This window comes from Montipora capricornis, chromosome 3, assembly GCF_036669925.1.
Source record: "Montipora capricornis isolate CH-2021 chromosome 3, ASM3666992v2, whole genome shotgun sequence".
In the NCBI taxonomy this organism is placed as follows: domain Eukaryota; kingdom Metazoa; phylum Cnidaria; class Anthozoa; order Scleractinia; family Acroporidae; genus Montipora; species Montipora capricornis.
Genome location: NC_090885.1, coordinates 21,684,326 through 21,696,825, shown reverse-complemented (window position 1 = coordinate 21,696,825; position 12,500 = coordinate 21,684,326). Strand labels below are relative to the sequence as shown.

The following is a 12,500-nucleotide window of genomic DNA, read 5'->3' as shown; positions in this document are numbered from 1 at the left end:
TCAGAGTTCGATTCTCACGAAGCTCTTTCTTCTGCAGTTGGTCATCAAAACAACTTGTCTCGATACCTTACATACATTCAGATGTATTGTGTCTGTTATTAGTCTGTTATTAGTAATTTGTAATGTCAGTAATGTAAATATTGAACTTGTTGAAGTGCATCATAATTAAGTTTCCCAAGTTACATTCAAGAACACGAAGAGATCTAGACAAGTGATTACTTGCTCAGTGGTCATCTTCGCATCATTCCCTAAATGTGTTGCCCCTGATCATTGCATTAGCTTTCTTTCAAGCATAAGGTTTAAATAGTTATTATGCACGCGCTTGGATCCTCCTGCGCCTTACGTAGACCTCGTCTCCATTTCATGTCAGTGGTTCTATTATCGGAGCATGCTCCTGATCATGTAGTTCAGGATGCCGCCATGTTTGAAGTACATTAGTTCCACATCAGTGTCAAATCGAACTTTGACTTGAAACGAGCGACCATCATTTAACTGGAAATAAATGAAGAAACAAGTGATTCATTGGACACTGAGATATGTCGTTGCCTTGGGGGGGGGGGGGAGGGGGAGCAAAGGAACAACGGGATCATCCGTAGTTGGAAAAGTTCTAGCGCGACAAGTCCGTGACAATGGGATTGCATTACCTTAACAGTCAAAGTTTGGCCAGTTTTCAAATCTTCAGGTATTTCTATTGTGTAACTTTCTTTTCCGGTGAGCCCCAGGCTTTCAGCGTTCTGGCCAGGAAGATACTGAAGGGGCATAATACCCATTCCCACCAGATTGCTGCGGTGAATTCGTTCAAAGCTCTCTGTGATCACTGCTTTGACACCCTGAAAACCGAATAATCATAAAGACGATTAGACGTAATAAAGACGTCCATAAAACCTGAAAAAACCAAGCACAGACGATTCCAAAATCTAACAATGTTAAGTTTTCTCCATTTTAACTCATTTACTACATACTTCTTTAGCTACATGGTATCAAGTAATAATGTTGCGCTACGTTGAAAACAAACTGTTGATGCCGAAGACTTAAAGGTCGATCCTCTCATTAAATCACCGTGTTCCTGTTACCCACGACACAATGCACTGTGCAAGAACAACAAGGCAGAGCCGAGGTTCAAAGGAATAAATTGCATTTTTTTGTGGGAAAAAAAGGAAAACGTAAATTTTATCCATAAATCTCGACTCCGTTTTTTTGCTTGTGCGCAGAATTCGAAACTAGCATATTACAGAGCAAGTCAGCTGACTTATGTTCAACATTTACCAGCATCCATGGTCCTTTGGCAGCCCAGTCACGTGACGATCCCGACCCATAATCCTTGCCGGCAAGAATAATAAGTTGGCGTTTTTCCTGTTGGTACCGCTCAGAGGCATCAAAAATATCCATCTATAGGTAAGAACGAATCAATAAACAAAACCTTATTAATTTAATGATGGTCAGAAACAACCGGCCTGCAACTTGTAAAATGGGTTAGACAAAGAGCTCACCATGCAAAACCGTTAATACCAACCACGATTGCCAAGAGCAAGATAGCCTGCAGTGCAGGCGGTTTTGGTGGTTTTCATCTTTCGATCTTTCGAGTGTCTTGCCGCCATTTTGGATTCGCTGCAGACTGGGAGAATTGGGGCGAGAATCTTGGTAAACTTTTTACCTCGCCCCAACTCTCCACTGTTTTTCTATTTCAAGATGGCGACCTGAACATCCGACGGAAATATATAAGAGCAAGAGGCCAAAAAAAAAAACCCAACAGAAATAAACCCATACGAGTTAACATACCGTATCCCCTGAAGGAAAATGGACCGTTTTAGGAGCAGCTTTTCCTATAAACTTATTGACCAGCCTGATGTTAGCAAAAGTGCCGCGAGTCATAACGGCATCGTTTCCGCGACGGGATCCATAAGAGTTGAATTCACGTGGTGCAAGCCTGTAACAAGATGAAAACCTCAGCTCTTATCTCTGCTCAAGATATTGGTTAATTAAAGTGCAATATTAAGATGAATTCAATATTACTCCTATTTGATGAAACCAACTACAGACGACTCGAAAGCTACGAACCCATATGATAGATATGCTATCGTACAGTAAGCAAAGACCAACCTCTTTCTGGGTTATATAACGCAGTGAAGGATACTGCTGTATTCGACAACGGGAAAAAATCGTGAACAAATGATGTAGCAGCTCTAGCTAGATACACTATGATTGGCTTTCTACCCAAACCGAAAGCAAAATACCATTAAAGTTGTATAATAGCCACATTACGCTACACAACCTACGTAAGAATGAGAGGTGGATAGAGAAAACGTTCGAAAAACAAAACCTTGAACAAAGGGGAAATGGACCATTTCCATGAAACTGACAAAAGCTCTTCATGGAAAGACGGATTTACTGAATTTCCAATGACTTTACTACGGCAAACTGAAAGCGAAAAGAAGGAAAACGTCGTTCATACCCTTTCGCAGCCAGATAGCGTGCCGCGGGACTGGTGCGAGAAATGCTGCCTGCCGGTGATATGTGGTCAGTAGTAACGGAGTCTCCCAAGTTTAATAGTACAGCTGCGTTCCTAATGCTCTCAAGAACCGGTAAATCTCTTTCCTGAAGCAAAGCCAAACGCCACATGATCATCAAATACGTCAATTCAACGTTCCTTTTAAGTTAAACAAATTCTCTGGAGGAGATTTATAGGCACCTTCACAACTGGAAAATTTAAGATGGCTCTGAATTCGCTAGAGGGATTTTTTTTCTTTTCACCAATATTATCAGAAATGGGGTTCTCCAAATTCGTTTTTGAGATATAAGCGTTTAAGGACAAAACATAGGGTGCTTTTAGCTGGCTCTTTTGCTGCCATGGTAAACTATTACGTCACAAGCAATTCTTGCTGTTTTATTTGGCGTTACATGTAACAGTGTGTAGACTCAATCCTCCTAATACGACATTCCCTCCAAATTGTTGAAACCTGTCACTTCGAGCCACCTTAACATATGGATGAGAGGAGAGTAGTACTATGCGATTCGGCCAAAAAACAGCTAGTTGTTAACAAGCCGCTTTATTCATAAAACTAAAGGCATTACCCTGGCTTCTGTGTTCTTTTAATTTACGTCAATCGCAAGCAACAAATGCGGCAGATGACACAAGATGGATGGCAACGAATTACGGTCGTTAAGCCCCACATAATTTCGGTATAGTTTTCGTTCAATAATTTTCATCCTTTTGGAGCCCATGTTAACAATTATATGATACGAAAATGCCACCTGCTACCCCAACTTGGTAACCAAAAAAAAAAATTACATTTAGGTAGCAGCAGTTTGCGAATATACCGATCCCTGGTTCCGCACCCATCTTGAACTACACCATGAATGGGCCGTACGTCTTGATTCTGCATGTCTGCACTTACCATTGTTGCAAAGAAAGGCGGGTGCTTGATGTAAGTTGATTTAGGGTCCCATGGGTACAGCAAACTGCCAGGGGCATCAAGTGAATTCCAGCGTGGATTGCCATCCTGAAAAGATGGGATAAGTAAGGCATTCGAAAGTTTTCTCTAAACTAGATTCGGATTACATCAAAAATTTTACCAAGAAAAGGGACAATCTTTGCAAAAGGCCATTTTCTATTTCTCCCGTTCTTCTTGTTTCTAACATACTTTACGTACCGTTACTTTGGAATAGACTTCTTTGAACATCGCAGGAATCACAAACTGCCTCTCAATCACCTAAAGATAAGAGAAAAACAATTCACAGTCATTCGAGCGTGATCGCCAAGCGACAAAGAAACCTGCCTCCTTAAAGGGGCAGTTCTCATGATTGTAGTAAAAATCTGGAAAGCAAAGCAGACCTGTTTACCGATGGCAAACAGAAATTTATGGCCAACGTTTTCAAGTACTTCCCTTGCATCTTATAAATAAATTCCGTAATAACTTAGTGTGGCTCATTTTTCTTTTAAAATTTGATGATTTTTATCTCACTGCGGTGATCCAGAAGAAATTCAAGAATAAAAAAGTCACTGAAAATCGATTTAGTAAATTTTTGGTCAAAATAAAAGGGATAATTCCCATGATACTACTCCTTTAAGGTCTCGGTAAAGGAAAATGAGGTGTCCGCGGAAAAAAAATTGTCGCGCAGCTATTTTTTGTATAGGGTCAAACTATATATCATATCAAAGCTAACAGATTGAATTCTTTGAATTAAGTTTTAGTTTTCTCATATTTAATATTGCCTTTTAGCTTTGAGGCCTCAAACTCAGAATGACCGAGTCTGCTGCAGAAGCTCCTGCCCCTTCGCTTTATTGCGAAAACAACCGCTTTTTGTTGTATCTTAGTCACAGATGAATGCACTCCAATACCGTGTGAAGATTTTTTTATATGTTACGAATTGAAGGAAATATCACGCACCAAAGTTGAAACTCTCATCTCATAATTAATTCCAGAAGAAAAAGTGCCATAAAATCAGTCTCCGAAGACAAACGAAACACTTCTCACCCCGTATTTGGGGTAGTACAATCATCTATTAGAAATATAGGGATATCTTAAAACCCGTCGGGACAGGAGGCCCGAGAAGTTGAAATTTTGGCGTCAAAATAAAGCTCTAGAAAATCGAGCTTAAAGATTTCGCGTGCAGTTCACGGTCTCTTGAATACCTCCGCCCACAACTTGAAAGCAAATTGTGTTGAGCCAATCGTGCTAAGGAAGCAGATTGCGCGTGAAGGCTTTCAATTGACACCCGCGATTTCAAATGCTTTAAAATTAATTTTTCAGAAATTTCTTTCGGCAAAATATACTTCACAGCCCATTGATTTAAATTTGAGCGTGACACCCAATTTTACCTTTACCAAGACCTTAATTAAGATCAGTTCTCGGAATAGCATGTAGAATTTAGCGCGGCCCTTATCACTCGCTCTTAGAGACTGATATTTTCAAATTTGAATCTATTTCAATAGCAAGCCCAAGGTGTACTTTTCTTAGAATATGAATGGGGACTAACATTTAAAACAAGACCCTACAATTGGACTGGACGAGGACTTGAAGGAATGTTGATGCCAACTCGGAACTGTTTATTATTCACAGGAAACAAAGTCGTCAGCATCAGCTTCTTGAAATGGTGGGCAGACACGATGGGTCATGTTGCAGCGACAAAAGGTGTGTAGTACACACTGAGGCGGGATGCATTAGGATCGTCTAGCGGGGACATGCAGCAGGGACAAAATCACAACATGTGCACACACATGAAAATGTTGCGGGTACATGTCCCAGGGATATGTTGCAGCGACATGTCCCAGGGATATGTTGCAGCGACATGTCCCAGGGATATGCTGCAGCGACATGTCCCAGGGATATGTTGCAGCGACATGTCCCAGGGATATGTTGCGGCGACATGTCCCCTCGTGTGAGCTGATACTTTCATAATTGTTCAACACCAATTTTGGGGTGATTTTGTCCCCACGACGTGTCCCATGAAGTTCAACTTGTTTTCCCTCCTCAAAAACCAATATTTTGATTTGATTCAGTTTGAGTTAATTTGTTTATCACCATCGTTAATGCATGGAGATGGTAATGAAACTCGACAAGTCTTTTCGTTTCACGTTTTTGTCTGCATTTTTTTTTAACTTGCATGATGGTGCACAAAACAGGTGTTTTCCGAGAAGATTACCAATCAACCCGTGCGAAGCGAAAACAACTGACTGTGCACTGTTACGGTCAATGGACCTCTTTAGCTTGTACGTTTTGTTTTCCCATTTCAGACCACGTGATGTTACCCTACGGAACAGTTTCTTTCAAATCAGTGTCGTCTTATACACGTGCATATATATGCATCACGTGGTCTGAAATGGGAAAACAAAACGTACAAGCTAAAGAGGTCCATTCAACATCGATTGCGACAATGTTGTCGCGTCTGAAGGTTTTAAGGTTTCAGAACAGTCCCTCGATTAACTATGATCACACTATTTCCTCAACCACCAAAAAGCACTGCAAAATAAAAAAACGTTTCCCTACTTTATGTGTAGAAAACTTCCGTTTGAATAGACCTTTTCGCAGATACGGCGGCCATTTTGATTTCTATTGTTTCGAAAGACATGGGATTCTCAGGTGGCAAATACATATTGAGCATCCAATAATAGCTATTTGAAACAATATAGAAATCAAATGACCGCCAAAGGGTCTATTCTAGTCCGTTATTCTGGTACCTAGGTACATGTATTTCTGATTAGCCTCAATTCTTTAACTATACTGATTCTAAAGTAAAGTTAATTCAAGTTATTTAAAGCCAAAAAGTTCAAATGCCTGGAGTTCTTCTCTTGTTGGCCAAATGTCAGTCAGGAAGACTTCTTTCCCGTCTTTGGAAATACCTACCAGAGGAGACACCTATGATTACTGTACCATTCTAATACCAAAACAAAACCTTTTTACAAACTAAAACGAGTGTGTTGTACGTACAATTGCAAATTTCAATAACTAATAATTGCTCCAAAGGGAGCCTAGTATCATAGGAATGGTAATCCAATTGGCTATATTTGATTACATCTAGTGTAGTTCCACTTCCACAAATAGCAAGTGGAAAATCACTCCAGATCTTAGGTGCAGCACACGTGAAGGGGCAGTCACAAAAGTCTTGGCACAGCTCCTAACGTTTTCCTCGATTGCGGAAACGATGAAATTAATGGACAGGTTATGTTCCATTATGTTCCAGGATTTTAAAGCTCAGAAGGAGTTGGAGAATACGATTTGACGGCGTGGAAAAATGTTTCAGAGCTGGGAATTTCAGAAAATAAAATCATATCGTTTTTTTTTTTACATCCGAACAGTACGTTGATGATTGACATCTGATCATTTAATTTGATTGACATGTAACCCGGGATTCCATCAGCACAATCACGCTTTTGTATCTTTTACATAGCTTTGCGTACCTATCAAGTTCGGTTGTAGTATTACACATTGCGAGTATCGTGTTAAGTGATTTTCGATTAAATCGTTTTGAATGTTAGTGTATGTGGTTTTCTTCTGGTTCTGTTTAACGACAAATTAAAACGGGGATTTGAATAGATTGTGCCCAGTAATTGCGAGGTATGTTGTCTAGAAAAGGTGAAAACCAAACCTGTGATGGCCAAGCCTCAAGTTAACTTACATTGTACATATAGGAGCAGGTATCATACAAGTTCTCATTTACCTAAAGGTTCCTTCTCAAAGTCTATTAGTGTTGTGCCAGCAATGGCATATGCAATCACCAGGGGAGGGGAAGCAAGGTAGTTTGCTCTGGTCAGGGGATGGATGCGTCCTTCAAAATTCCTGTTTCCTGATAAGATGCCCACCACAACAAGGTCACCCTGCAAGAAACAAACCAATCCAAAATAAACTTGATGTACAAAAAAAGTTTCATCATCGCGAGGGATACGAGACGCATTCCAAAAAACACAAAGAATAATACAATGTGCAAGCTCAATTTTGCAGAACCATTGGCTGACGCTGTTTCGTTGATCATAGATTTATACACCAGTCCTATCTACCTTATTTTAATTAACATCGATTTTTCGCTTTACGTGTTACTCGACCTACTTTTTCAATGGCCGCTGCTACTGGTTCTGATAAGGGGCCTGAATTTCCTATGCACGTCATACAACCATAACCTACAATATTAAATCTGAAAAGAAAAATCGTAGTCAGGTTTATTGTTAGAGCGGTTTTCAATTGAGTGTCGAAAGTAATTAGCGAATTACTTTGGTTTTCCATTACTTCACGAAGTGATTGGTTCAAAGTTCTCCCGCCACCTTTTCAACCAATGAGAAGTGAAACCAAAACCAATCGTGGCTCGCGCGTGCACATCTTCCCGCGCTTTGTGTCGGTTACATGTACGTGTAATTACTTCGAGTTTTGATTGGTTTACTAATTTTACTGGATTGTCTCCCTCCTTTTTGTTTGGCCGAAGTAATTACTTTGGTTTTGGTTTTACGACAATCATTTGAAAACAGCTCTACAGTAGTACTAACAGCTGTTTAGAAAAGAGTTTGTGAAAATGCGAGAGCCCTTCCCTCGTGTATTTTCCCGCGTGTGCAGCGTCGATCTTATTTTTGTCCATAGGTGGACAAAAAATTGGTGTCCTAAAATCCGCAGTATTCGACACGAACGCTTGCCCGGGGCAAGCGAAATATATCCATGGGCAAGTAAAACAACTCTTAAGACTTGCCTGATCGGGCAATCAGAATTTTTGTTCGACTAATATTTGCGGAACGATTTGATTTGCAACCAAGAAAGTGACTAGTAATAGTAGTCACCGCAAACACGATAAAAAAATAACGTTACATCTCTTTGCTGTCATTTATTCGTCTGTTAAAAATATATTGGTAAAAAACACAAGACAGATTGGAAGGAACATGTTCGTGGCCGCCATCTTTCTCCGCGCAAAAAGAATGTTAATTAGAATGGAACCAAGTTTTCGCGCGGCCAAATACGCTACGATACTGTTTTGATATCGAACAAGCGCACAAGAAAATTCTACCTTTAGTCAAACAATTTCAACCAGCTTTGAAAGACTTGAAGAACATACTATTGGACAAATGGCATTTAATTCAAAATCAACTTAATCTCAGAGAGATATTCAAGATATCTCCCTTGATCTCTTACAGGAAATTGAACATCGCTTTAAGATATGCTTGTCAAAGCAAAACTGTCAACGCTACTAGAACACAACGGTCACAGAGCAGGAGTGGCGTTGATCTATCAAGCCCATTTTACGCACACGTTACACAAAACTGACATTTTTACAAGCATCCTTTGAGTTTTAATGGGCAACAGGTCTTGAAGGTGGGCAGCCGAAAAAACCATGGGCAACCAAAAAACAAAACTGGTTGCCTAAAGCGCAAATTGGTAAGAAAGGAAGTGTCGAACACTGAATACCCAGCTTTACTCCAAGGAAAAGAGTTGCCAGTTACACGCTTCCAGGTCATTTGCTTCTGTTTTTTTTTTATAAATAGAAATAAAGTACATTTTGGGTAAAACAAAACTGGGTGTTTGGTGCAATTTCAGAAAATCATGCATGCTGTGTATTTTGGAAATCATGGTCAATAATGAGGTGTACCTTTACAGGGTGTATGTTTTAAACAATAATTCTGTTGGCAATACATTTTTCATGGCAAAACTGCAACAGCATGTATTTTTGTCCTTTTCATTCATATTACCCTAGTTTTTCCAGACTTGGAATGACTCCACTCTCACGCAGGTAATAAGTCACCACACCAGATCCTGGAGACAAGCTTGTCTTGATGTACGGTTTAACTTCCAAACCAAGCTCTACAGCTTTCTTGGCCAATAGTCCTGCTCCAAGCATAACTGACGGATTGCTGGTGTTTGTACAGCTCGTAATGGCAGCAATAACCACAGAACCTTTGATTAGGAGATTGAAAAGGATTAAAACACAAACTAATCTTTCCTACTTCTTTATACAGTTTCCATCAATCAAGGCTGCTGCCTTAGAAAATTCTCCAGGAGCCCTTCAAACTTCCAACATCAAAAGTTAGTGGCCCAAGTCATTTTTTCAGAGCCCAGAATTAATTAATTCCAACTGGGACCAAGTTTACAAGAAAGTGAAGATGAGTCAAGTAAGGCACTCGTTCAGGCAACTTGTTCAGAAATGTGGTCGCCCGAGCTCGCAAATAAGGCACCTTAGCACCTTAAAATTAATAACTTGCAAGCCTGCTTATAATAAGCAGTCTCCAGAATCACACTAGCTTGTATATTTTTAGATAGTTGAGCTGCAAAGAGACTGGGGACATCAAGGGGTTGGTCTCCCCACAGCATTTTTTTTTTTTTAGCATGCTCTCAAAATGACATGCTTGTACCAGTTTTAGTTGCACTGACATTGATTAATAATGACAAAATTTTCAAGGGAGTTAATAATTAAGACTTTAACTTGCTTTTCAAAATTAGCCATAGTGAACTTTGGAACTGTGTTATTTGCATGCAGTACATGTACTAATTGTGCCAACATGTTAAAAATCTTACCATGCGAAAGCTTGAAATCCTGCCCATCAAAAGTAAGAGGAACTTCCACAGACTGCTTATCTTCTGGAATTCCAAAACCTTTGAAACCTACTTTATTGTTTAAACAATCAATGAAATCTTGCTTCATGGTGGACAAGGACACCCTGTCGTGGGGTCTCTTTGGTCCTGATAATGAAGGTGTCACAGATGATAAATCCATCTCCACCAACTGCAGAACAGAACAGAAGGTTACTACATGTATCTTCACCTCACTTCAGTATTAGTTCAGGAAGAGGAGGAGAAGGAGGAGGAGGTAGAGGAACAGGAAGAGGAAGGGCGAGAGGGAGAAGAAGAAGAAGAAGAAGAAGAAGAAGAAGAAGAAGAAGAAGAGGAAGAAGAAGAAGAAGAAGAAGAAGAAGAAAAAGAAGAAGAAGAAGAAGGAGGAGAAGAAGAAGAAGAAGAAGAAGAAGAAGGAGAAGAAGAAGAAGGAGAAGGAGAAGAGGAAGAGGAAGAGGAAGAGGAAAAAGAAGCAGAAGAAGAAGAAGAAGAAGAAGGAGGAGGAGGAGGAGGAGGAGAAGAAGGCGAAGGAGAAGAATAAGGAGAAGAAGAGGAAGCACAAGAAGAAGAAGAAGAGGAAGGAGAAGAAGAAGGAGGAGGAGAAGAAGAAGAAGACGAAGGAGAAGGAGGAGGAGAAGAAGGAGAAGGAGGAGAAGAAGAAAAAGAAGAAGGAGGAGGAGAAGAAGAAGAAGAAGAAGAAGAAGAAGAAGAAGAAGAAGAAGAAGAAGAAGAAGAGGAAAAGGAAGGAGGAGGTGGAGGAGGCTCGATTGATGTCCAGGTTTCAAAGCTACAACAAAAATTATTTTACTTTTGTTTATTGGAAACACTGGAGTTATTGTGCATTGCAACACACATTATCAACTGAGCCACCAGCCCACTTGTTTCAAAGAAAGTTTTAAGAAAAAGGCCTCTCTTGTTTCTCATTTGACAGAGCTGACAGATTTTTTACTTACTTTTTATTTCTCAAAAATGAAGCACAAATCCATGATAATGTTTGTAAGTGCAGTTGCCACATGCAAAATTTTAGCCAATTTAAATAAAATTAAAAAGTGGTTCTCATGTTTCTTGGTGTGGTTATGTGCCTTTCAACTAATTTATCACCACAATTTGTAAGAAACCTAATTCATAAGAACTACCTAAGGAATCATACCAGACAAAAGTGCCATCTGACCTAAAAGAAGGTAGAAAACTTTAAATGATTCCACTACAATAATTTAAGTGAGCTTTTCATTTTCTTCTTTCCATGTCAATGCATGTATTGGTAGACCGGCTAGAAGTTACACAACTGCTAATTCCAAGCTCACCTCAGAGAACACTGGATCATTGCTTGGGTCCGAGTAGTCCCTGAACATCTTTGTTGCTTTCAGGTAAGCTTCAACACGTTCCAAGGTCTCTTCACTACGACCTAAGGAGCACAATTTTATTATGACATGCAATTTAGTACAGATAAACAAAGGGCAAACTCAATCTCTGTGAGTACGTAGTCACTATTGACGTGTCTGAGCTCACATTATCACTAACAAGGCCTGCCACAACAGTAACATTGAACAACTGATGGGGTATTTCACAGCACATTTCTCCACAAAGGTTATTACTAAAAGAAAAGAAGTCTTTAAGCTATTGGCGTTATGTCCATCATTTATGCCAACTTTAGTCGTAAAATGCCCCATCCTCCCCATTGAACATTCTTCAGCAAAAGACAGTCTGTGGATGCTTTTATAGAAGTGAAGGAAAATCAGGCAATGCGAGCTTGGTCAGTGTCATAACAAAGTTATTTTACAATAATTATTACTTCTTGTTACAATACTAAAAATCTAATAACCACAACAATAAATGCTTCTTCTTGCAAGCAGGGGGTCATGGGTTCTGATCTTCATAAGATCAACACTCAAGGTGTAAACATTATTAATTTTTGACAGAGAAGAAGATGCTTCTCTTGACTGGAAAACAAGAACATCAATAGACTCTAACGCCAAGGCATATGTGGTGGTCTTTCATTTAAGGTGCCTTTCAGACTAACTGCTGAAAGCCTGACTTTGTCAAGCACGGACCATTCAGTTTAAACTAAAATTACATTTACTTTTCTTTGCTAAACAAGGGAGATTTTCCACTATACGTTTGACATAAAAATTTTATTTTTCATTTAGAATTTCTTTTTTTTAAGCCCACATTTAAAAATGGTCAGTTAATTGAAATCTTGTTCAGTTAATAATTATAAGAAAGGTCAGTTAATTGATGGTTAGGGCATTGAAAAACAAGCACTGTACATGTACACTGTACTTTGTACTGGTAACTTTGGTTGGGCAAGTGCTCAGCAATCCTTGATTCATGCAACTCTAAAAATCGATTATGACAAGCTTCACAGTTGCTAAAATAACAAGGAATGACAATATTCATCTCTATGTACTTTTGGAAAACCAAGACTATTCGTACATGCAGAACTGTATGTCTTCAAGCCAATCTGCTCTTAAAACAACC

The 12,500-nt window shown here is 39.5% G+C and overlaps 2 protein-coding genes across 6 annotated transcripts in view; one reads left to right on the top strand and one right to left on the bottom strand.

Moving 5' to 3' along the window:
• Window positions 1–527, top strand: part of LOC138040908 (echinoderm microtubule-associated protein-like 2) — a 25,745-nt gene extending 25,218 nt beyond the window's left edge. For both annotated transcript variants that reach the window (XM_068886629.1, XM_068886628.1), the window contains one exon: window positions 1–527. This exon is cut by the window's left edge and continues 963 nt beyond it. The gene's annotated coding sequence lies outside the window, so the exon portion shown is untranslated.
• LOC138040909 (cytoplasmic aconitate hydratase-like) overlaps window positions 1–12,500 on the bottom strand; it is a 39,798-nt gene that overhangs the window by 206 nt on the left and 27,092 nt on the right. For all 4 annotated transcript variants that reach the window (XM_068886630.1, XM_068886632.1, XM_068886631.1 and 1 more), the window contains 13 exons: window positions 11,327–11,427; window positions 9,987–10,194; window positions 9,164–9,368; window positions 7,545–7,629; window positions 7,159–7,315; window positions 6,276–6,340; window positions 3,651–3,710; window positions 3,396–3,500; window positions 2,453–2,595; window positions 1,780–1,927; window positions 1,267–1,389; window positions 645–830; window positions 1–492 (listed from right to left, as the gene is read on the bottom strand). The exon at window positions 1–492 is cut by the window's left edge and continues 206 nt beyond it. In XM_068886630.1, the coding sequence (XP_068742731.1) occupies window positions 379–492; window positions 645–830; window positions 1,267–1,389; window positions 1,780–1,927; window positions 2,453–2,595; window positions 3,396–3,500; window positions 3,651–3,710; window positions 6,276–6,340; window positions 7,159–7,315; window positions 7,545–7,629; window positions 9,164–9,368; window positions 9,987–10,194; window positions 11,327–11,427 (1,700 nt within the window). In that variant the 3' untranslated portion in view covers window positions 1–378. The remainder of the gene's footprint in view (window positions 493–644; window positions 831–1,266; window positions 1,390–1,779; window positions 1,928–2,452; window positions 2,596–3,395; window positions 3,501–3,650; window positions 3,711–6,275; window positions 6,341–7,158; window positions 7,316–7,544; window positions 7,630–9,163; window positions 9,369–9,986; window positions 10,195–11,326; window positions 11,428–12,500) is intronic.